The sequence below is a fragment of the Nannobrachium achirus genome (genome assembly GCF_963921795.1).
Source record: "Nannobrachium achirus genome assembly, chromosome: 6".
NCBI lineage: Eukaryota > Metazoa > Chordata > Actinopteri > Myctophiformes > Myctophidae > Nannobrachium > Nannobrachium achirus.
In genome coordinates, this window is record NC_137815.1 from 58,896,608 (window position 1) to 58,921,866 (window position 25,259).

The following is a 25,259-nucleotide window of genomic DNA, read 5'->3' on the forward strand; positions in this document are numbered from 1 at the left end:
CTGTCACCCTCAGACATGAGCTGAGGCTGTAACAGAAGTGTTAAGAGAATCAGCTGTGTGCTAAACTTTGACCTGTATTATGACGCCCAGTACAATGAGCCTCACTAAAGCCACTTAAGTTTCGAGTTACAAGTTCATGGGCATATATTTATGTATATTTTACAGGGTTAAAGGACTGCAATGACAATCGCATTTTGCAGGAAAAATACTTGTTTATTATTTAATAGCTTCAGACACAAACAACTAACACAATCTCAAAAATGTCTTTGTCACATGAGAAAGATGTTTAGATTCAGAGAGAAAATAGGTATACATTCACTGACATTTTACACAAAAATAATAAAAAGGCTAAAAAATGTAATAAAAATAAAACATTACTGTATTGTCAAATATTCTAGTAGGTAGTGTTCAGGGCCAGACACAGCACGTGCAGCTCTCATCATAGATGGTGCCAGGGCCACATTTCCTAATGTGGGTGACGCCACCTGCACACTGGTAGAAGTAGGTCTTGTCATCTGGGATAGCATAGTAGCCGTCTGGCTTGCCGTTGCAGAAACCGGGTCCTGGGGCATGTGTGGTGGTGGTGGTGGTAGTTGTGGGTCTGGTTGTGCTAGCACCAGGTTTTGGTGTAGTGGTGGGGGGCAAGGGGGGCAGCTCTGAGCCGTGAAAAAAAAGAGAAATCATTGTTAATTATGTAATATTTAATGAATAACAGTATCGTATGTTTTACTCATGAAATTCTTTGCCATTACCAATATCAAGCAGTTTGTGGAGATGTGACAGTAGAGGGTGGTTGCCTTGTCCACAAAATCGTCCAGCAAAGTCGTCCAGATCTAGGGCCCACACAAAGGCACCACCAAATTTATTCTCCTTCAGGTAGCGGACCTGTGGGGTGGAAGGAAAAAGCTGAAAGAACGATTCACAGAACTATATGCTCTAACAAATGCACCATGGAGGTGTGGCTGGAATATATGCTGATAATATGTCTCCTACCTTGATATCATAGCTCTCCCTGGTATCAAAGCCAACCCATTCATTGTTCTTGGTAGCATATGGAACCTTCTGGTCTTCAATCCACTGCAGGGTGGTGCCTTTTAAAAAGCCACAGATCTAAACCACAAATAAGAAAAGTTAGGCATATAGAATACTTGACAGTCATGTTACACATTGTAATGTCACCAGAGAAAGCAGTTCTCAGTATTTTCTTTAAAACGAGGGTTGTGCCCTTTACAAAGCCACAGATCTGAGAAGCGCAATAAAACAGCTAAATGCTTTCACCTGTGCTAAACAAGACATTAGATTCACATCACCTCATAGTAGGACCAGAAGCCAGCTTCCCGTGTGTATGGTCCAGCTGATGCAGCACCGTTAGCCGGGGCTCCAACACCAGTGTTTGATGTAGTCAGACGGAAGGTTCGGCCGTAAGCGGCGAAACCCATCCTCAGCTTCTCAACTGGGGTTCCCTGGTCTCTCCAGTACTTCATGGCATAATCCTAAAGGGCGAATGAAGGTGAACAATAGAAGTCGTCATGAATGAGTGCAACACACCAACAAACATGGCACCATTGTGACACAGTAGGACATGTGGCAATCACCATCACTTCAGCCCATGCCTCTTGTTCTACAGTATATGCTAAACATGTTTCCTTACAGTGTTGAAGTAGATGAGGTCACCCTTGTCCTGAGAGCCACGGAACAGAGGACTATTGTGTCCAGTGAATTTCTCCCAAGTTCCATGGAAGTCATAGGTCATCACATTAATAAAGTCCAGATACCTGTGGAAACACATGAACACACAAACGCTTAGCCACCATAAGAATTATTTGCTGTGGTAATTTACAATTCCTGCTTTTTTAAATAAGAGCTGTTGATGCTAGACTGACTTTGCAATCTCAGCGATCTCATATCCAGCATCAATGGTTCCCTTTCCTGCAGACACAGCAGCAGTCAGCATGAGCTGGGTGTTTCCAGTCGCTGCAGCCTCAGCCTCGTAGGCAGCAACCAGCTCCTGTATATTTAAACCACCGTTGGTACGTTTTTTTTAGATCTAGCACAGTGAATGAATATTATAATGTTTAGTTAAGCAATGGACTTAAGAGAAAATGCCCCACCCTGCAGAGCAGAGTGAACCTCTGCTTGTCCTCAGGTGGACTTCCACGAGCTCCAGGATACTCCCAGTCCAGATCCAGACCATCAAAGCCATGAGTCCTCAGGAATGTGATGGTTGACTGGATGAACCTCTGACGGTTGGCCGCATTGGATACCATGATGGAGAACCTAGTGAGAAGAAAAGTTGTTAAAGTTGTCCAGTGCGGCTCACAAAAACCTGAAAAATTACTTGATAGCTTTACAATATCAGTAAAACTGGTGATTCAACTAAGTAAAATATGTAGAGCATATTTATAGTCATATAACTTGGGTTGAAAAGGAATTCTTACTGGGCTGAACCAAAGTTCCATCCACCAACAGCTAGTAGAGTCTTGAGATGAGGATTCCTAAAGACAGGAGAGAAATGTATGCACAATTAGCAAATATTATTCGACCTGTGCATTTCAAGGATATTTGAGAAGTAGGTGCTTTGCAAATCTGTCCTAGATACCGTAACTTACTTGGTCTTCAGGTCATTGAATGCCCTGTAGAGAACATCGTCATTCCATTCATATGTGACCAGTTCATTGTTGGTGTTAATAATCGAGAAGGCATAAATCAGGGTGGTGCACAGGAAGGGGTCCACACTTTGGGGCATGTACTTCCCTTCGTTAGGTCTGTATTGGGACCAGTTGGTGAAGTAGCATATCATCTGGTGGTTGGCAGTTGCTGTATTGAGAGAAAGCAGACGTGTCACTGGTCTTATTTTCTGTCCTCTGTCTAAAGGAAGTTAAAGTGATAGTTCACCTATTTTTGACATGAAGCTGTGTGAAATACTTGCCATTAAAATAGTGGTTACAAATGTATATTAATTAATTACCAGAGTCCCGTGGTCAGAGTTCTGGTCAGTTTTAGATGAATATAAAGTAGTTCCGGTGATTTGGCAGGGGCTCATGGCCCAATCATTAAAAATAGATGAATCCACAAAACTAGCTTCATTTGTATGATTGACCTATTTCTACCAAATAGACCAACTTTCGTTCCACTTTGACCCCTCTGTCACATGGTACTATTTTTTGTGTCCAGTATCACTACGCCGCTGCAACGTATTTCCCCAAAACAAGGTGCTTTGCAGGCAGCTGATCAGAACGAAACCTCGCTCTGTATGGTAGAAATAGGCCAACAATACAAATGACGCTAGTTTTGTGGATTAATCTATTTTCAATGATTGGGCCATGCCAAATGGCCCCCACCCCATTGGAACGACCAGAACTCTGACCACGGGACTCTGGTAATCAATTAATACATTTTTAACCATTGTTTTAATGGCAAGTATTTCACACAGCTTTATGTCAAAAATAGGTGAACTATCACTTTAAGTTAAACTTGTATTATAACATTTGGTGGATTTGCTTGAACATGCATTTTTGTTGGCCTACATTTAATGTAGAAGAACAAAGGTGCTGGTGCTGGGCTCAGGTCTACATAGGATTAAAAAGAATAGAAGTCCGCACAACAGCTGATGCTCCACAGTGTTTATTAGGTTTAAAACACTGGCATAAAGTATGACGACGTTTCGGCCATCAGCTGGCCTTCATCAGGTGAAACGTCTGCAGTGTTTTAAATCTAATAAACACTGTGAGCATCAGCTGTTGTGCGGACCTCTATTCTTTTTAATCCTACATTTAATGTAGGCCAACACAAATTTCGTGACAGGTATGATTATTTGAAGCAATTGGCTACTGATGTCATAGAGATTCTGACTTACCCATGTGGCATAGCACCAGGCACAAGCCTAAGGAAAGAAACAGACACCTGGGGTTAATAACTGATGGTTACACCCATTCTACACGCAATATGCCTACATTTAATCTGGTTTACAGAAGGTTTATGGCAACCATTTTACCTGCCAGGATGGTGAGCTTGGTCATCTTGATTAAAGCTCTCAAGCCTTCACTCTCCGTTGTTCTGATAAATATGAAAGTTATATTGTAAATATGGTAGAATATATATGTAATCATTCACTTTCAGAAATCTTTGGCATGCATTTTCATGACAACGTTTGTAGAATCTACCCACTGGCAACAATTACAATGAAGCCTAATCTTGTCAACTCAATACAGCTTAATCCATAATTACAGGTCATGGTTGTATTAAATATTAGTAAACACAAGCTACTGCCTATATAACCTCACTAAAACAAAAAATGACTTGAATTTTGATTTGAATATAAATCTCAGTAAGTATTAAGAGACATAAAGGAGAAATCTGTGTGCGACAGTCACAGTGCGCTACCACCAATTCCTCCACCGTACTTACCTATGGGTACTCCAATAATCAAAGAGTGAACAACCATAACATCAAGCTTTTATACTGTGTAAACTAGGACAGCATAGTGGGCGTTATTGAACCCCCACATTGTAACGAACATGGGAAAGGACACCGAGTGATAAACATGATTGGGTCATAATAAACTGTTGAGATAAGTTCATTTATGATCATCATGGAAATTGCAATGCTATTACTGGATGTCACGGTATGTGTGTAAGTGTGGGTGGGGGGGGGGGGGGGGGGGTGGGTACTAGGTAGTCGCACTGTTCATAAACAAATGAATCTAATTTAAATCAAATCAAATCAAATCAAATTTATTTATATAGCACATTTAAAAACAATTCTCATTGTACCAAAGTGCTTCACAGGTTAAAAATGCATCATTACAAACAATCAAAAAATTTAAATAAAAATAGAATTGACAACGTAACCATGGTAGTTTACATTAAAAACATTAAAAATAGTAAGGGAGAAAAAGAAAAGAAAAGGCCTCTAATCGAAAAAGTTCATCATGGGGATTCAAAGGCTTGTGAAAATAAAAGTGTTTTAAGCCTAGTTTTAAAAATTTAGGGAGCTTTTCTACCCTTTTCTGTTATTTTCTGTTGTATTTTCGGAACTGCCGCTTTCATGTTTGAAAGGCAGCATGTGCTCGCTCAATTTACAGATCTAGTTGGTCTTGATGTTCAAATGTCGCGCCTAAACTATATATTGGATGATCTCATGACTCTCCTCACATGATGATGGAGAAAGGCATAGATTAGATGGGGGCACGTGAAGAGGTCCACATTTTTCCCAAGTATTTCACTTTCCAGGTCTATACTGAGTCCAGATGGTGATGTAATTTGAGCAAGGGTTCAGTCCAGTTCGACTGGCAGTCGCTTCCTTTTTGGAGCCAAGTAAAGACAGCTTGGCTCTACAAGAGTCTAGTCGATGAGATCATTCATTGCCAAATTTGGTCAAATTAAAAGAAATTTAAAATTATTTTAAAAAGTTTGGACGCCTCCCGAGCGTCTCCCTAGGCACCAGCTTCGACTGCTCTCTTCGCATTCAATCGGACTTTTTCACCATTTCTCAGACGTTTGAATGCAGAGAGTATCCACAGAGTATCCACGGGGTATACTGTTTCCATGCACTTTGATGTATGCATGCGCCGACATCTGTCGCCTTGAATATTATATTCCCCTCACGGGAATCGAACCCAAGCCGTGGGTTTGTTGCATCCGTGCTCTACTGACTGAGCTAATGAACGGATGATGTGACTCCTTTTTTGTGCATTTATCTTTGACGTGGATAGTGGGGTAGACGTGCAGTGGGGTAGACGTGGATAGTGAGGGACTGAATATTTACTATTCTGTCCATAACGGCACATATCTCGGTAACACGGCTGAGTGGTATTGGGCGCCGATGACCCCCGTGAGTCGCCACCGAGGCGAGCGCTAGCGAGCCGAGTTGCCGCGACGGAGCGTCGGGGTCTGTGGCGTGGAGCATTACACCGGGGAACAGAGAATCCATGGCCTCTAGTTCGATGCAGGAATTCAGCTCAGGTTTTATTATTGTGTACCTCTGAGGTTGACCACTAGATGTCGACATTTCACTACTAATCAAGCCACTGTTTCATTGTTTTTTTCTCAACCATCCACTGTGAGATACCGGGATACCCAGTATCCGGTATCTACGGATACCTCTGCATTGAAGCGTCTGAAAACACGTGAGAATTTCGCATTAAGTGCGTTGATATTATTCGAAACAGGTGCACCAGGGAGTGCTGCACGTTCCACTGGGAGGAGGCTCCCTGGTAGACCAAGGTCCAGATGGGGGTTTTATATCTCCACACTGGCCTTGGAATGCCCCTGGAGGAGGAAGTGGCTAATGTTGCGGGAAAGGTACATCTGGAGCTCTATGCTGAAACTGTGGACTCCACGGACTCTGGATAAGCAGTTGAAGATGAATGGATGGATAGAGCAAATGTATGAACAAAAATGACTGGGATTCAACGTTAGCCTAGTAACTGTGCACAAGAAATTTGGCATAGAGCGTGTGTGTGTGTGTGTGTGTGTGTGTGTGTGTGTGTGTGTGTGTGTGTGTGTGTGTGTGTGTGTGTGTGTGTGTGTGTGTGTGTGTGCGTGCGCGCACATGTCAAAATGTCTACCTATTGTTATGCCTCCTTTATTAGGCCACTCAAAAAAATAGACCACCGCAAGCTCAAAGCTGTGCAGCTGGGAGACCTTGGGCAAGTTATTATGTCAGTAATTTGCAGACTTTGTCCAGCGAACCTACTGATGCCAATTAGATAAGAACAAACACATGGCTCTACCCTCTTATCAATTAATTATATAGATTGACCAGAGCATTGATGACACAAAGGTTACTGAAACAGCAAGCTCATTTCTTTCATTGTCTCCGCCAGGCTGAAGGCATGGCTGAAGATCTGATTTTGTCCAAATATCACGCAAATTGTTACACAGTATCTCTATAGCCATGTGATCAAGACGGATCTGTCCAATTTGTCATTTTCCAACCTGATTGGGTACGATTGACTTCCAAAGTTGGCAGGTCAGGACTCAGGAGTGGTCTGTTTTAGGGGACACGGTGGCGCAGTGGTTAGCGCTTCTCCTCACAGCTAGAAGGTCCTGGGTTCGATTCCCGCCGGGGGACGCTGTGGGCGCTGGCGGCGTGTTCCTCCTCCGCGTCATCAGCGCCCACACCCTAGGTGGGGTTGGCGATAGGGCCTTTCTGTGTGGAGTTTGCATGTTCTCTCCGTGTCTCCTAGGGTTGATACCCTCACAAAAACATGCACGTAATCCTGGTCTCAATAATGCCTCCCCCTGGCCAGCCGGGGCGCCTGATGGAAAGGAACTGGTTGGAATAACGTGTTCCTTCCACGTGCTACGTCCAAACCAGGGAAATCTCCACTGTCAGGTGAAAAGAAGCAACTTGGACTCCTCATGCATAGAAGGAAGCATGAGGTCAGTCTGTTGTCTCCCCAGGCGCGGCAGAGGGAGAGCAGAGCCCAGGATTACATAGGCAATTAGCACTGGGTGAAAAAATGGGTTACAAAATTGTGGGATAAAAATAAAAAATAAAAAAAGAGTGGTCCGTTTTGAACAAGATGCCTCAAATCATGAGGTCGGTTCACGTTTTTACTTATAACTGGACAGAATAGTGTGAAACTTTGCATGCACACTCCCTAGAGGCCAAGGAAAAACCTCTGCCCTGCATTTTTCGTGCCACCAGGAGGCCAATCTTTTTTATATTACTCCTACAGATTCTTTCCAAACATCACGCAAGGTACCCAGTATCTATATAGTCATGTGATCAAGACGGAACTGTCAGATGTTTCATATTCCATCCTGATAGGATTGGCATCTAAAGTTCATCAACATTAATCCCTCAACTGCTACAGATTCCACTCACCTATATAATGACTGAATTCCGAACATTGCTGGCCCACAATAACCTACCAGTAGATAATGCTACTAATGGCCCAGAATAACCCACCTGGTGGAGACCTATGCTCCGAGGAGCATTTTTTGTTTGTGATAACAAAAGCAGATCCCATAAATCTGAGGTTTGTACTATGATGTAAAGTAGATTCAAAGTAGATGGCATCTACTTTGTCTGTCATGGTTGCAATCTGTAAACATGAAATTCAAATTAAAGGTGGAAATTTGTCAAACCTGCATTTTGCATAGACACACATAAAATAGTAGTTGTGTAAGGTATTCCAAACATAAATAAGTATGTTCTTTTGCCCAAGCTTTGAGCTTTAACAGTGAATCTTTAGAATATTTATAGGGTGAGGTCTTATCTGGGGAGCAGAGAACAAGGGGAATGGCAAGAGAAGGATAGAGTCCGCAACACGCTCTGCTTTATTGCTTGAAGCAATAAAGCAGAGCTGAGTATTACCAGTGTTGCGGACTCTATCCTTCTCTTGTATTGCCGTTTGTCCAGCACCTGGGCTAGAGTGGATTTGTGCATGCACTATCACCCCCAACAAGGGGAATGGCACCATGTTTTCATCACAACCTCTAACATGTGGGGCCTATTATGTTTATGTTAATCTTGTTTAATTGATGATTATTGTCTGTTAATCCATCAGGTGGGCTTTTTTTAATTGGTTGATTGAATTGATTGTAAACATATAAAGTCACAAGTGTATTATTATATAATATAACTACTACTTATTGTTTTTTTATGATCGAGTGAAAATGTATTTACAGAATAGATAAAGGTTGTGTTCAGTAAGTGATATATTTGGTTAAAAAAGGTTTTTCAAAAGTTAAAGCTCCATGCTGATAGTAATTAATCATTGAGTGTTATGTTATTTTGGAGAGCTGGAGAGAAGGGAAGACACATGTTACTGAACCAACACTCCTTATTAATGATTAATTCAACTATTTAAGGCTTATTTGAACAAATATATGATTTACTCCACCGTTAAGGATGCAATGTTTTCATCGTATATCATGAAGAAGGTAGTGCATGCACATCCGTGGACCAGGTGCAAGACAAGCAAATTGTATCATAAAAAATAATAGAGTCTGCAGACTCTGCACACTGGTGATGCTGAAATCGTATATCATCCCTCATTAAAAACGATCTCATCTCTACTGCTGTTTTAGAGTAGTGTGACCAATAGACCACATGAGGAGAATAATTATTCCCTGACCATTGGTACAAATTGTGGTAGATCCATGGAACATGCTTTTCTACACTAGTTCAATTTTCTTTTTCCTCTGTAATAAAAACCCAACATGACATTAACCAGTCAGACCTTGGGTCCGGGTACTAACGTATAATTTGTTTTTCTCTTCAAAATAAAACTCGAAAAAGGCCAAATTCCCATTTTTAACTTTAAAATGTAAAATGAAAAACAGAAAACAGGACCATAAACCGTTTTTCTAAATGTCTGTAAACATTGGAAATCAGGTGGAACCAAGTTGAAAAACGCTCTGTTTTCCTTTAAAGCCATTTGTGTTTTCTTAATTTCCCTTCAAAAACAGAAAACAGAAAACAGAACACTGACCCCCGTGTTCCGTTGTTATATTATCCATCTGCACTCAAAGTCAAGTGCAAAAAACGGCTTGTTCCATAGTTCGCTTTGATTCACCGTCATTGTCAATGAAACCAACCAAAAGGACGTGGCGGAGGACCTTCAAAATAAAAGTCACGCCAGCTGAGCTACCAGTCCAAGCGCCAACGACTTGCTGCGTGTCTCTCTCCCATTTTCTGTCAGTCTACTCTCCTATCAATAAAGCTATAAAAGCCCCCAAATAAAATAAAAATAAAAGTCACATGTTTGAGGATTTTACTGTCAGGATACTTTGCCAATTAATTGGTTGCCTGTAGCTTCCATACCATAGGGTAGCTTCAGATGAAGCAAACGTGTTTGTGTGATATATAGCTATATATAGTTATATTATTTTAAGAGCCATATTAATTAATAATTAGGTGGGGAATTGTAGGCTTAACCTATTGCATTATGCCAGTGGTTCTCAACCTGTGGGTCGAGACCCCCAGGGGGGTCCCCAAATTATTTTGGGGGGTCCCCAGATGATTAACCTAATTGTTTTTCTCTCTCAACAAACCAACATAAAGTTTAAGTGTAAAGCGGGTTTATAAAGTGACAATTTAAGGACTTTCTAATACCTCTAAAATGACAAATTAAACATTGGCCAAACTGTCAAATATTAGAAAATTTGAAATTGTGAATATAGCCGATTTACATGCTCACTGAGCATGTAGATCTGCTATTTTCACAATAGAACTGTGTTATACAAAATGTAATGCTTCAACTCTTAGTGCTCGTCAGGGTGGGGGGGGGGGGGGGTCCCCAGTGAAAATATGATTATTTTGGGGGTCGCGGCCTGAAAAGGTTGACTGAGAACCACTGCATTATGCAATATACATATAGGCTTACCACTCCCCTTTTAATTGCTCTCCTTTTTGGGTAGGTACTGGTAGGTCATTATGCAATTTCAATTTACTTATGACCTACCTACCCAAATACATCTAGTAAAAGTCAGCAGCAAAGGCCCCCATAACCCACCTTAAAGGTCATCTTTGGCAGTAAGACGCCCTAAGGGCGAAAAGTGGCCATATATGGAGCGTCCATATATGGACATTGCCAAATATGGGTCAACAATGTGATGTCACAACAGGTCAGCTATGACATCGAGGCGTTAAGCTGCCTTGGTCAATGAGTCAACGATGTGATGTCACAACAGGTCGGATATAGACATTGAGGTGTTACCTATCTACTTACCCACTGACGGTCAAGGTTCTGACGGGTTTGATAGTAAATGCTCCGTACGGTCGCAATTATAATCGTGCTTAAGCGCCTTTCCCACTGGGCACATAACTATAAAGATAACTATAACTATATTTCACCATTGTATATATATATATATATATATATATATATATATATATATATATATAGGCCTACCGGTATATATACTTGGCTTAGAACGATTTAAAAACTATATTTTTTATTGTTATATACTTATATTGCTACTGCTCAGTGTGAATGGCCCTTTATAGGCCTACCTTTTAAATTACATTTAAAATCTATAGCTCTACCGTTAAATGCGAAGTTTTGTCATTGATCAGTGCTTCACAATGTTTTTCTGCTTTCATGATGTTTGGGAAAAGTCCTATGTATAAGTGCAAAACATTTATCATGTGACAAAATGAACATGATTAACTTCTACAGAACATTTGAAACGTTTGAATGTCCCTAGTACCCAGTTGTCCAGGTGCCCACCTCTCCAACTCCAAGAGAGAGAGAGAGAGAGAGAGAGTGTGTGTGTGTGTGTGTGTGTGTGTGTGTGTGTGTGTGTGTGTGTGTGTGTGTGTGTGTGTGTGTGTGTGTGTGTGTGTGTGTGTGTGTGTGTGTGTGTGCGTGCGTGCGTGCGTGCGTGCGTGCGTGCGTGCGTGTGTTTGTGTGCATAAGGCAGCTTAACGCCTCAGTTGACCCATATTTGGCAATGCCCATATATGGAAGCTCCATATATGGCCAAGACAGAATTCATTTACAAATGCCTCAATGTCTATAGCTGACCTGCCCATATATGGAGATCCCTGATATATGGACATCATATCCATATTTTGGAAAATATTTTGTCCACATTTTGTCCAACTTAAACAACCAACCGCAACTCGAATCACACTTGCAAATGAATTCCGTTTTGTGCGACCTCACCCTTTAGGGCGAGGGCGCTTTTCGCCCTTAGGGTGTCTTATATAGCCTATACATAAACATGCCAAATATGACCTTTAAGGTGGGTTATGGGAGCCTTTGCTGCTGACTTTTACTAGATGTCTTTGGGTAGGTAGGTCATGAGTAAATTGCATATGACCTACCTACCCAAAAAGGAGAGCAATTAAAAGGGGAAAGGTAGGCCTATATTGCATAATTAAGTGGTTCTCAACCTCTTCAGGCCGCGACCCCCAAAATAATCATATTTTCACTGGGGACCCCCCCACCCTGACGAGCACTAAGAGTTGAAGCATTACATTTTGTATAACACAGTTCTATTGTGAAAATAGCAGATCTACATGCTCAGTGAGCATGTAAATCGGCTATATTCACAATTTCAAATTTTCTAATATTTGACAGTTTGGCCAATGTTTAATTTGTCATTTTAGAGGTATTAGAAAGTCCTTAAATTGTCATTTTATAAACCCGCTTCACACTTAAACTTTATGTTGGTTTGTTGAGAGAGAAAAACAATTAGGTTAATCATCTGGGGACCCCCCGAAATAATTTGGGGACCCCCCAGGGGGTCTCGACCCACAGGTTGAGAACCACTGGCATAATGCAATAGGTTAAGCCTACAATTCCCCACCTAATTATTAATTAATATGGCTCTTAAAATAATATAACTATAGGGTCTATATATAGCAATATATCACATAAACACGTTTGTTTCATCTGAAGCTACAGGCAACCAATTAATTGGCAAAGTTTCCTGACAGTAAAATCCTCAAACATGTGACTTTTATTTTTATTTTATTTGGGGGCTTTTATAGCTTTATTGATAGGAGAGTAGACTGACAGAAAATGGGAGAGAGACACGCAGCAAGTCGTTGGCGCTTGGACTGGTAGCTCAGCTGGCGTGACTTTTATTTTGAAGGTCCTCCGCCACGTCCTTTTGGTTGGTTTCATTGACAATGACGGTGAATCAAAGCGAACTATGGAACAAGCCGTCTTTTGCACTTGACTTTGAGTGCAGATGGATAATATAACAACGGAACACGGGGGTCAGTGTTCTGTTTTCTGTTTTCTGTTTTTGAAGGGAAATTAAGAAAACACAAATGGCTTTAAAGGAAAACAGAGCGTTTTTCAACTTGGTTCCACCTGATTTCCAATGTTTACAGACATTTAGAAAAACGGTCTATGGTCCTGTTTTCTGTTTTTCATTTTACATTTTAAAGTTAAAAATGGGAATTTGGCCTTTTTCGAGTTTTATTTTGAAGAGAAAAACAAATTATACGTTAGTACCCGGACCGGGGATGCCTATTTGTTCATCTTTGTTATCTATTACAAACCATTTATGAATTCAAAACTATGTGATGTGCGTTTAAGGAAACAAAATGCATAGAATAAAATGCTTTCGTAAAAAATAAATCTGCAGAATGGAATAATGGAATAATACTCAGCAATATGCAAAGATGTACTTTAATATTTATATTATACTTTAAAATATACAGTAACATTTCTCTAGAAAACTGAATTCTAACTAATCAAGGAAACATTGTTTACACAGTAAATATATATTTATTTTTGATCAGCCTTAACCCTTTCCAAGCCACAGGGAGCCCCTTAATATTAAAACCGGAATATATCGGACATCTGAGCAAGGAGTCTCAGCCGCGTCGTCTTTTCCCGTACTGGGTCATTAAAACCGAAATAAATGATTTTTATCTGAAAATCGGCGATCGTCTAACCTTCCCTAGTCACCGCTCGTCCATCGATAGCTCATGGCTGCTCTGACATGAAGCAGAGGTGACGTCATGGCCTTTCCTTCTTCATGCTTCCTTGACACTGTCCGTTTACTGTCTGGAGGATAACCTTAGCATAGCTGGAGTGCTAAGGGCTAAGCTAGCCAAAATGGTCACATCGACTGTTCAGTCATTCTTGGATTATATGCATGGATTATTATGCGCACGGATCGCGCACGCGAAACGCACAGGGAGATCGATGCTCGGACAAAACTACCACTCTATCCCAACGGAGATCCAGATAATCACGGTGAGCTAATGACCTGGGGGGAAAAAAAAGAAAAAACAACGATGCGGTCCAAGAAGGAGTGGTGGCAGGCTCATGTTTATAAACATAATATTATGTCTCAGATCACAATACAATAATAGAAATTTCACGGCTAATCTACCAACAACCATTCTATTTCGGCTGGCAAACTGTTAAGATGAGAATATAATATCTAAAGAATATAATTATATACCACTGAGAGTGTTCACCAGCAAACAAACACTATAAGGGATTGCTCAGGCCCAGTTGCAGCACTTGCAACTTTCAACAAAGATGGTGCCAGCGGCACAGGGCCTCAGGTTGGTGACACCACCTGCACACTGGTAGAAGCTGCTCTTGTTGTCTGGGTTAGTGTAGTAGCCATCTGGCCTGCCGCTGCAAAAACCGGATCCTGGGGCGCGCGTGGTGGCGGTGGTAGTTGTGGGCCGTCTGGTGGTTGTGCTAGCACCGGGTGTTGGGGTAGTAGTGGCGGGCAGGGGTGGCAGCTCTAAATGGGCAGAAGAGAATATGGAAGTCAAGAGTAAGACTAGTCATCTTTATACATATAGAACATTTAAAAACAACAGCATTTGACCCAAAGTGCTTTCCAATCAAGGATGACCAGCAACAACTCGATAGCCATGTAAAAGCAAATAATATGTATTTAAAAAAATTCTAATCTATCAAAAATGGAAGATAAGTTTTGCATCATACTTAGTGGCGATAACGGTACTGTGTCTATGGTGGGTGTAAAGCAACAGCAACCATTTGTAATCACAGGTTAGTAAATACTAGACCGGTGCTGGCCTATAGCCTACTCTGTCGGGACCAATGCAAGTCACAAACAATCCCAGTTATGCAATACCCGTTGTACCCGTTGTCAGTGTACCCGTCTGTCTGTGTCCCTTTTATACCCATATGGGGGTATCATATAAGGCACGGTTAAATACGGAGCTATAGGCCAATCTATGACGTCATATTATATTTTGGATCTGCAGTTCTGACCGACTTCCCAATAAGGGTGCATCATGCCCTCGGGTCCTCGCCGAATATGCCGACACACATCGTAGCCGGTCAGTACCATCTGCTCATAGCGGTCGGATCTTCAGTTTTTGCACAACTGGATCTCCATATGCCTATATTTGGGCGTATTGCTATCCGACCGGCTCAACACCGGGCATGACAATCCCTCGGGTTGTCTGCGACGCACGCAGTGAATTTGAAGTTGGACAGTTCTCGAGATACGAGAACAACAGACGGATGAGATTTTGTACATTTATTATAAGCTGACCAGAAAGATGACCAAAAATCTGATCTGGAGTATGGAATGAGGCAAAGCTTCTTAAAAATGTACCACTATCGGAGGATAGGAGTTTGCGGAGATGTGATATTAGGGGGTGAGGGCCTTGTCCGCAGAACCGTCCAGCAAAGTCGTCCAGATCTAGTGCCCACACAAAGGCACCACCAAATTTATTCTCCTTCAGGTAGCGGACCTGGGTTGAAAAGACAATGGTTAAAGAATGATTCACTGCTAGAGCACTCAACAATTGCTCTAACAAATGCACCGTGGATGTGTGGAATATAGAGCGACAAAATGCCTCCTACCTTGATATCATAGCTCTCCTTGGTATCAAAACCAACCCATTCATCGTTCTTGGTGGCATATGGAACTTTCTGGTCTTCAATCCACTGCACGGTGGTGCCCTTTAAAAAGCCACAGATCTAGACCACAAAAAAGAACATTTAGAAAAATATATAGAATGCCTGCTGTGTTATACATTGTAATGTCACCAGAGAAAGGAGCTCAGTTTTTGCATAAAAATCACACCCAGTGTGAAGTGAGCGGTGCTATTTATGAGTTAATTTCATTAAGTGTCCTGCGAAGCTTGGCCAATGTGACCCTGGGCGTACAAACAGACGCGGGACAAACGGACAAAGCCAGATGTAGGAGCAGTTCGCTCCTTACAGGAGCACCACTCAAAAACACGGTGGTGCCCCTTACAAAGCTAATGATAAATATTAGTTTAATTTGTGCTGGACCAGATGATAGATATTTGTATTCACATCACCTCATAGTAGGACCAGAAGCCAGCTTCCCGTGAGTATGGTCCAGCTGATGCAACGCCGCTAGCCGGAGCTCCAACACCAGTGTTTGATGTAGTCAGAGTGAAGGTTCGGCCGTAAGTGGGGAAACCCATCCTCAGCTTCTCCAATGGGGTTCCATTGTCTCTCCAGTACTTCATGGCATAATCCTGAAGGAAGAATGAATATGAATCATGACAGATGAACTGAATCATGACAGATGTTTTTAGTTGGACTATGAATTACTTGCGGTAATTATTCTATTTGCCTTTTAAAGAGTATGGTAGGATATACAGTATGTAGGATTGTAGGATGTACTGTATGTTTTTTCTGTCTTTTCTGTATTTCCTGTCTCTTTTTAAATGCTGAACCTGGGAGCTGAGCTCCAAGATTTCTTATGCATTCATGCAAATGGCAAATAATTCTATTCTATTCTATTCTATTCTACCAACCTACTTGGAACCTACAGTATATAACACAGTAGAACCTGTGCCAATCACCAGCTTCAGCTTTAAAAGCCTCTTGCTCTATATGCTAAATATGCCTGCATGTTTCCTTACAATGTTGAAGTAGATTAGGTCCCCCTTGTCCTCAGAGCCACGGTACAGTGGGCTATTGTGTCCAGTGGATTTCTCCCAAGATCCACCATGGAAGTCATAGGTCATCACATTAATAAAGTCCAGATACCTGGGGAAACACATTAAACACACAAACATTATTCACCACAGAATATTAAGAATTGTTTGCTGTGGAAATTTCCACTTCCTCTTCCTGTTCCAGAAGCCGTTGATGCTAGACTCACTTTGCAATCTCAGCGATCTCGTATCCAGCATCAATGGTTGGCTTTCCTGCAGCCACAGCAGCAGTCAGCATGAGCTGGGTGTTTCTAGTCGCTGCAGCCTCAGCCTCATAGGCAGCAAATAGCTCCTGTAAATTGAAACCACCATAGGTATGTTTTAATAGCCCTAGCAGTGAATGAACATAGTGATGTTTGTGATTTTAAGTTAAAGGATGACGTACTTCACCCATTTTCAACCTGTCTTCATTTGATCCTCACTAATGCTCGTTATAATATGGTAGTATTTTTGACTACTCTGTCTGTGTCTCATTCCGCCTACCAGTGACATCATCGATGGGGAAACCAAGCTAACTGTGGGCTTTCTATCCCTGGGAAGTTAGCTAGCTATAATGGAAGCCATTGTTCTTGCGTTAATAAAAGTCACTCGTAGGCGAGTTTCTGTTCACATCCCTCCGTGAGACACAGACAGGGTAGATTCTTTTTACCATTTTATCACATTAATGAGGACCAACTATAAGAAGATGGGTTGAAAAAGTGGTCATGGAGAAAATACCCCACCTTGACAAGCAGAGTGAACCTCTGCTTGTCCTCAGGTGGACTTCCACGGGAACCAGGATACTCCCAGTCCAGATCCAGACCATCAAAGCCATGAGTCCTCAGGAATCTGATGGTTGACTGGATGAACCTCTGACGGTTGGCTGCACTGGACACCATGATGGAGAACCTAGTGAGAAGAAAAGTTGTTGCAGTTATCCAGTAGCCTACAGTGTGATGCTCACAAAAACCTGAAAAATAACTTGATAGCCTTACTATAAAACGTTAAACTTGTGATGCAACTAGGATATGCAGAGTATATTTATAATCATATAATAAGGGATGTGAGGAAAAAAAATTCTCACTGTTTTGAACCGAAGTTCCATCCTCCGACACCTAGTAGAGTCTTCAGTTGAGGATTCCTAAAGAAGACAGGAGTTGAATTCTTATGTTGTCAAATTATCAAGCATTTATTGACCTGTGCATTGTTGAAGTAGGCTATTCTATTCATATTGTATTCTTCTAGATGTGGTCAGATAAGATTAGGTGTGAGGTTTCGAATCATCAAAAGCATTTCAAGGCATATTGAGAAGTATGTGCTTGCAGATCTGTCCTAGATCACATACCTGGTCTTCAGGCCATTGAATGCCCTGTAGAGAACCTCATCATTCCATTCAAAGGTGACCATTTCGTTGTTGGTGTTGATTACTGAGAAGGCATAGATCAGGGTGGTGCACAGGAAGGGGTCCACACTTTGGGGCATGTACTTTCCTTCATTAGGTCTGTACTGGGACCAGTTGGTGAAGTAGCATATCATCTGGTGGTCGGCAGTTGCTGTATCGTTGAGAGAAAGCATGCAGATCTTATTTTTTGCATTTAAATAAGCAGAATATGAAAAACTAAAATGCAGTTGTGGATTTGAGTATTCAACCCCAGCACTTGAGTTAAAATATAGATAGATATTCAAATATTACTCAACTACAAGTGAATGTTGCTCAGTAAAAAGTATTCAATATATCTTTTGATATCAATGTGTTGCTGTATTCAAATTGGGACATTTTTCAAAAACATTTAAAGATTTTCCAGAAATGTCACGTTGTGAGCTTGTACATCGGCTAGTTTATTTTAATAATGGTTAATTCAAGATTCTTATTCCCTTCAAAGAAAAGTAATGGATTTAAAAGTACAATATTTGTCTTTGAAATGTAGTGGAGTGAAGTTCATAAGTATATAAAAACAATACAATTAATTAAATTCAAGAGTAATGTACTCAAATTCAGAACTTCGTCACTGTCAACCATATATATGTTCAAGCAAATACAGAAATACTTTGTATGACAGGTTGGATACCTGTCAGCTGTTGGTTACCTAATACCTACTGTATAACCGAAACAAAAAATAACACTGATGTCATATACAGTATACTGACATTACTTACCCATGTGGCATAACACCAGACATAAGCCTAAGGAAAGAAACAGACACCTGGGGTTAATAACTGATGGTTACACCCATTCCATGTACATGCAATACATTTAGTGCAACCATTTACCTGCTAGAATGGTGAGCTTGGTCATCTTGATATTAAAGCTCTCGAGCCTTCACTCGGAACGTTTGTTCTGATAAAGCAGATTAAAGTGATATTGTAAACATGGTAGAATATATACAGTATCTAATCATTCACTTTCAGAAATCTTTAGCATGTATTTTCATGGCAATATTTGCAGCATCTACCCGCCAGCATATTAATGATATAATCCAACAATTACAATGAAGCCCAATCCAGTCAAGATTAGGAGATTAAGGAGAAATCTGTGTGCGTCACCACCAACTCCTTACCGTGCTCCGTGCTTATACTGTAGGTACTCCAATAATCAAAGAAAGAGCCAGTGAAAAACAATACCATCAAGCTTTTTATACTGTGTAAACTAGGACACCATAGTGGGCGTTAGTGAACCCCCACATTGTAGCAAACAGATGTGGAAAGGACACCGAGTGATAAACATGATTGGGTCATAATAAACTGTTGAGATAAGTAAGTTAATTTATGGTCATCGCATGCAACGCTCTTACACAATGTACAGTATGACTTGATGGGTCAGTGTCATAAGGTGGGCCCTTTAGTCACATCATTGTGTAACATTATCAAATCCATCCATCATGATAATAAATATAAAGTATCACATTTACTATGAAAACCTGCAGCTCATGTGCATCAGTCAGTCACACCTCATGTCACACTCCATATATGGCCAAGACAGAATTCATTTGCAAGTGTATTCTATCCTTTTATGCCCATATGGAGATCCCTGATGTCATCAACATTAAAGGCCCAGTTCACCTCTGGGACAACCAGATCTTATTTTATTGTTGTTTGGGACACGATCAACACAACCCTGAGTTATTTTTTTGTGTTCAATCTGTGTTTTGATATATTTTAGTATTTCAGCATGACTAGTGATGCATTCTGCATCATGATGCAGCATGATGTATCATATGAAAATAAAAGATATATGACAAATGTATGTCTTTCCAGCACAACATGTTGTGCTGCCTGCAGTCTATATTTACAGTACAGTATTATGCCCCTGTGATGAGTGGTCATTTGAGTCATACAAGTGCATGTAGTGATTTTGACACGGTAGACAAATACTGAAATATCCAGCTCTGCACTGTAAGTAATTTAATGTAATCCTTATTCAATTACTTTTTTCATATTATATCGTTGCTGACAGTTGGAAACCTTGAATGTCCAAAACAGTTCCTTTTTTATAATTATTAAAAGAAAATGAAATAGTGAAAATAGTCACATCGTGGTGTGTTTAATTAATTTCAATATAGTGGAAATATGGAGATACAAGGTTTCTTCCCGACAGCAACAATATTGGAGATACAATGTTGCTACATATTAATTTTACAACAAAACCAAAAGGTTAATGGACAATCTCAACCTCCATTTCTTTTATCATATTTAGAGGTCTTATGCACATCACCTGATAGGCTTAGAGACGTGTGCGTAGGCAGGGATCAATGTATACTTTCAATCATGCACAAATAGATGTATGACCCGCACACCATCTTACACTTGGCAAAAGAACTATTTTTTATTTAATAATGCAACGTTTCGGTCATGACCTTCTTCAGGCATCTGAAGGTCATATTTAGCTAAAAAAAACACTTGAAAGTCATGTTCCAATACTCGCAGTATAATCTTCAGATTGCTTTATCTATTTTCCACACTGGTTAGATACAGATGAACTTTGTCCACTGTTAGCACTAATAGCATCATATTGCCTCCACTGTAGAAATGCTTCTCAACATCAATCTTGATGAAGATAGCTATAAAATGCATTGATTAGAAGACTGAGAGACTTTGAAGTTCATAAGTGTAGTTTGGAATTTGGTAGTTTAATTGAACTCAATTCTGATGCACACTGATACCAACTGAAGACAAATAAGAACATCCTTATTGATGCAAGTGAAAAGGACATTGAAAATGTCTAGACGGAAGGATGGTCAAAGAAAGAAATATATATATTAATTTTACTGGATGGGTCCCCAGATTGGGACACATGTAATGATGTGTTTGTGTTACTGTGATATTTACTGCACATATCATTAGACATTGTGTTCACTTATGGCACAACTGACTGGCAGGTGAGCCAGTAGCCAGTAGTACAGTAGGATACACCACCAGTAGTGACAACACACAGAAATATTTTTGGGGAGGAGTCAATTTGCATAATGACTACAGTGGGGGAGAAAAGTGGGTGACATATAACGTATAAAACATAAGATAAAATCAACACATTAAAAACACCACAGCTGTAGGCCTATACTGTACTGCACTTCCCCTACACGTCAGACGTCACAGCAAAAAATAAGGCACCGGCCACTATTCAGCGTCTGGCTGATACGCAAGCTTGTCCAAGTTCCGGTCCCCGCCGAGCCCCCTGTGATTGGCTGAACTGGAGGTAGGGAGCGCTCCATTGTAGTCACTTGGACCGCGCAGAGGAGGTGAATAGAATGCGTTAGGAGGTTATCGTGGCGTTTATCGTGGGCATAAATATAACTATTGCATTCACCACGGCTTCGTAACTCGCGCAGCGCTCCGCCGGCCGCGCGGCCCTGTCCGCTGGCCTTCGCGCCGCTTGCAATGTCGTGGACAATAACTGAGCGTCGTGGACAAAAACTGTGACATCTAACCATAAAACGAGCGCTCCCTTCATAGACACGCTTGGACATAGACTAGACGCCACTATTCATGGGATGCATTTGTAGTCCTAAACGGCCATGTTGAGGACCAACACAGGTGTTTCTATTTGTCTGATTGGCACAGAACTAATGTCCTCCACAATGTCCACATTGACCCCCATCGATGGAAATGGGGGACACCAGTGTTTTCTTTTACCTCCAATCTATGACCAGCTCCTTGGTCTTTGTCACATTGAGCTGCAGGTGGTTTTGCTCACACCACCAGCACCATTTTATCGTTGAAAGCTAAAAGAGAACTATGGCATGAAACCGAATGCACAATACAACACAGAGCTGCCTCTACGCCTGTACAGATACCATAATACTGACACCAGGATACTGACCATGATATTGACTCAAGGATACTGAACAGGATACTGACTGACCCTAGGATCCTGACAAGTATACTGACCAGGATATTGATACCAGGACACTAACACCAGTATAATGTCAAGGATACTGATCAAGATACTGACACCAGGACACTGATCAAGATACTGACACCAGGACATTGCCAGGATGCTGACCAGTATACTGACACCAGGACCAGGCTACCAGTACTGGTATCCATGTTGAGCATGATACTGCGCTTACATGATGCTGACACCAGAATACTGACATCAGGGTACTGACACCTATCATCACAAATCAAATATCAATCAAATATTAGGCTTGGCTGTCCATTTATGGGTTGTGTAGTTATCACAGAAGTAAACAATCTTTAATGCATAAGGACATTTCCACAACACTTCATTCACTAGTTGAGGCAAGGTTATATGAAGTTTGTCTCATGACCCGCATCTCAGAATAGAGAATAAAATGACGTATTTCAAATACATCCCATCTCTGGCACACATAACGTGGTCTGCCACTGTAGTCAACGATCCAGGACACAAGTGATAGTTGACCTGATGAAAGAACCAAGACACAAAACATACACTTAAATGTTTTAACGTTATTTAGACAATTAGACAATGTCGAAATGTATTATGCCTCCTTTAGGTCATTCCTGTTTTTATGTCAGTGACTTGCAGACTTTGTCCAGTGAACCTACTGATGCCCATTACAAGAACAAACACATCACTCTAATCAATAAAATGGAAATTTATATTGTTGGGCCAAAGTATTAATGTCATAAATGTTACTGAATAAACAAGCTTATCTTTCATTATCATAATTTGGACCTGGAATAGCAGATCCCATTGACCTCTCAGCTTTGTACTCAAATGATGTGCTTGACTACAGATGGCAATTATACATGGTTTCATCTGCTTTGTATGGTTGCAATTTGTAAATGTGGGATGCATAAACACATAAAATTGACATTGAACGTGCTGTAAAAATAAGCAAATACTGTTGTATTCCTTTGTTAAAATATGTTTAAAATAGCTCTATTTTCTGATATGCTCTATATCAGAAAATAGAGCTATACTAGAGTGTTCAGTAACAATCCTTCCAGATGTTCTTCTTAATAAATTAGCTTGGTTAGAATACTTTCTTGATGAAGTGGTATATCTCTTTATTATCCACAACAGGAGAAATTTAATTCAGCGCTTTCTGATATGCAATAAGCAGCACTGGGCCCCTCTGGGAACTGTTACTTTGTTTACTACTGTGTCATCTCATCTCACAATCCATTCAGTTCGTAGTAACATTTTCTGATCACACCGTTATCTTTGTGGGTTGGTGTGATGAGCACCACGAACTGTAAATACAAATCAAAAAATTACTGAATTTAAAATTTAAAATTACTGAATTTCCCCCTTGGGATAATAAAGGTATCTAAATCAGTGTACGTAAAACTGAGGAGATTGCGGTGGATCCAAAGTCAATCCCAGTACGACTGCCATACTGTACATGACCATGACATCAAGCAGGTACTTAGGTGTCCACTTTAATGGGAAACTTAACTGGCACATGTATGGGACAAGTGTTAGTGCAAGAATCCATCATCCACCTTCACTTTCTCCCCCCCCCCCCCCCCCCCCCCCTTTTTTTTAAGATATTTTTTGTTTTTTTCTGCCTTTATTTGTTATAGTGGAAAGTGGAGAAGGACAGGAAGAGATGAGAGAGAGAGAGAGATGGGGAGAAACGTGCCATGCAGTAAAGATCTTTGGGAAAAGGGCTTGAAACCAGGCTAGAGCCTAGGTGCCCGGACTGTGGCACTTTCTTTGTAGACTCAGACTATTGTGTTGATTTGATATAGAGCGACTGTAGAGTCCATTTTACGTTATGGCATCATCATCAGCTGATTTGGACAGACTGACAACTGACAGTGAAAAATAAATCTCACGTTCTGGTCAGAACGGCAGGAAATAATATGGTCATGGAACTTTGCTGTAAATGTGAATTGTAACTATCAACTGAAATAGAAAACATTTCTCAAATTGGTTGATTGAGTTGATTGATATTTTGAATAAGCCAAAAGTTGATGGGTTAGTTAGACATGTTTACATATTTTGACCATGTAAAAACGTTTACATTGGCTATTACACATTTGAGAAAGATAATAGAAAGACATTACAGAGTGAGTTTTGTAATTTGTACAGTATGAGGGAAATACTATCTTTCTTTGTTAATGGAACTGTGATGGCCACATGTGATGGCCACACCAGCAGCCATACAAAGTTGGTAAAACATAGTGGATGCTTGTCTTTTTTGGTTTATTAATTTAGTTTATATTTTCAGCACTACATACTACACACAAAAAGGACATACTTTTTATTGCAAGTTTGGTGATAAAGTTAAGGACTGGACTGGAGTGTACATCCATTGCATTTTCTCTTATCAAGGCCAAGCAAGTTGTTTTATCAGGGCCATTTAGTTTGTCTTCTCTGCCTTAGGGCATCTTACTTGTTTATTTCATTTGTATTTAGGTTTATTCGTTTTTTGTTATCAGTTCGGATTAGTACTGGAATTTAGGGTTGGCCAAGAAATGACCAGCTGCCGCTGTCTGTATCAGTCAGTAACAAGTGGGAGTCTGTCCCTGTTACGATGCGCTAGACCCCTGGGAGATGGATTGCTGTAGTGGCGCGCCAGCGCCACACCTACCATCAGCTCCCAGTACTTGCCGCATGACTTGCCGAACCAAAGCTATGCTACTCATATGCTGAGTTGGCAGTGCCCGGCATCGCAGAAACAAAGAAGGTAGTTCGCACTCACTTTCTTGGTCGCTCCAATTTTTTATTTAACAAGCAGCAAAAAATATAGGCGTTTCGACCTGTTGGGGTCTTCTTCAGTATAACATATAGGAATATATATATATATATATTTATATATATATATATATATATATATATATATATATATATATATATATATATAGGAAACAATGTCTTTATATACATTTTCAACACTGGTGATTATTAGCCCCACCTGGTGAGCTGGAGCGAATATCAGTGATACATTATAGACATGATTCAGAAGTATGATTTAAAAGGACATGATTACATATGAATATACATGATTTTCTAGCAATATTTATATGTTTTTTTCTTTTTTTATAAAAATGTAGAGAATTAAAAACCTCTCTTAAAGGAAATCAGATCCTGACTTGATTCAAAGCTTCATGTTGATCAAGTCACAGAATAATAGACAAACTATCACAACAGTAAACCCTCTATTAGTTTCTTTACAAAAAAGGCCTAATATCAAAATCTTCGTTTAGGCCTACAGGTGCCATTGTTTTCAGGTAGTCGATCCACCACACTTCTCTCTTCAAAAGGAGATTATCTATGTCTCCTCCCCGTCTTGGAGATTGCACTTTCTCTATTCCTAGATATCTTAATGATGAGACATTGTGGTGTGCCTGTTTAAAATGTACTGCTACTGGGCTTTTCTCGTCCCCATTTCGAATAGTACTCCTGTGTTCTGCAATGCAGGTCTTTAAGGCCCGTGTAGTTTTTCCAACATATGCTT

The 25,259-nt window shown here is 40.6% G+C and overlaps 1 protein-coding gene across 1 annotated transcript; it reads right to left on the reverse strand.

Annotated features, from left to right (window-relative positions):
- Window positions 1-408: 408 nt before the first annotated feature.
- LOC308287210 (acidic mammalian chitinase-like) lies at window positions 409-18,664 on the reverse strand (the record flags this gene model as incomplete). The annotated part of the gene is made up of 20 exons (XM_080728327.1): window positions 409-656; window positions 753-885; window positions 994-1,110; window positions 1,311-1,493; window positions 1,652-1,775; window positions 1,884-2,008; window positions 2,112-2,277; window positions 2,439-2,495; window positions 2,610-2,800; window positions 13,936-14,180; window positions 15,030-15,165; window positions 15,278-15,394; window positions 15,742-15,924; window positions 16,315-16,441; window positions 16,557-16,681; window positions 17,112-17,277; window positions 17,453-17,509; window positions 17,714-17,921; window positions 18,526-18,552; window positions 18,640-18,664. The coding sequence occupies 20 exons, from the start codon at window positions 18,662-18,664 to the stop codon at window positions 409-411; spliced, it is 2,760 nt and encodes a 919-aa protein (XP_080584453.1).
- Window positions 18,665-25,259: the final 6,595 nt, after the last annotated feature.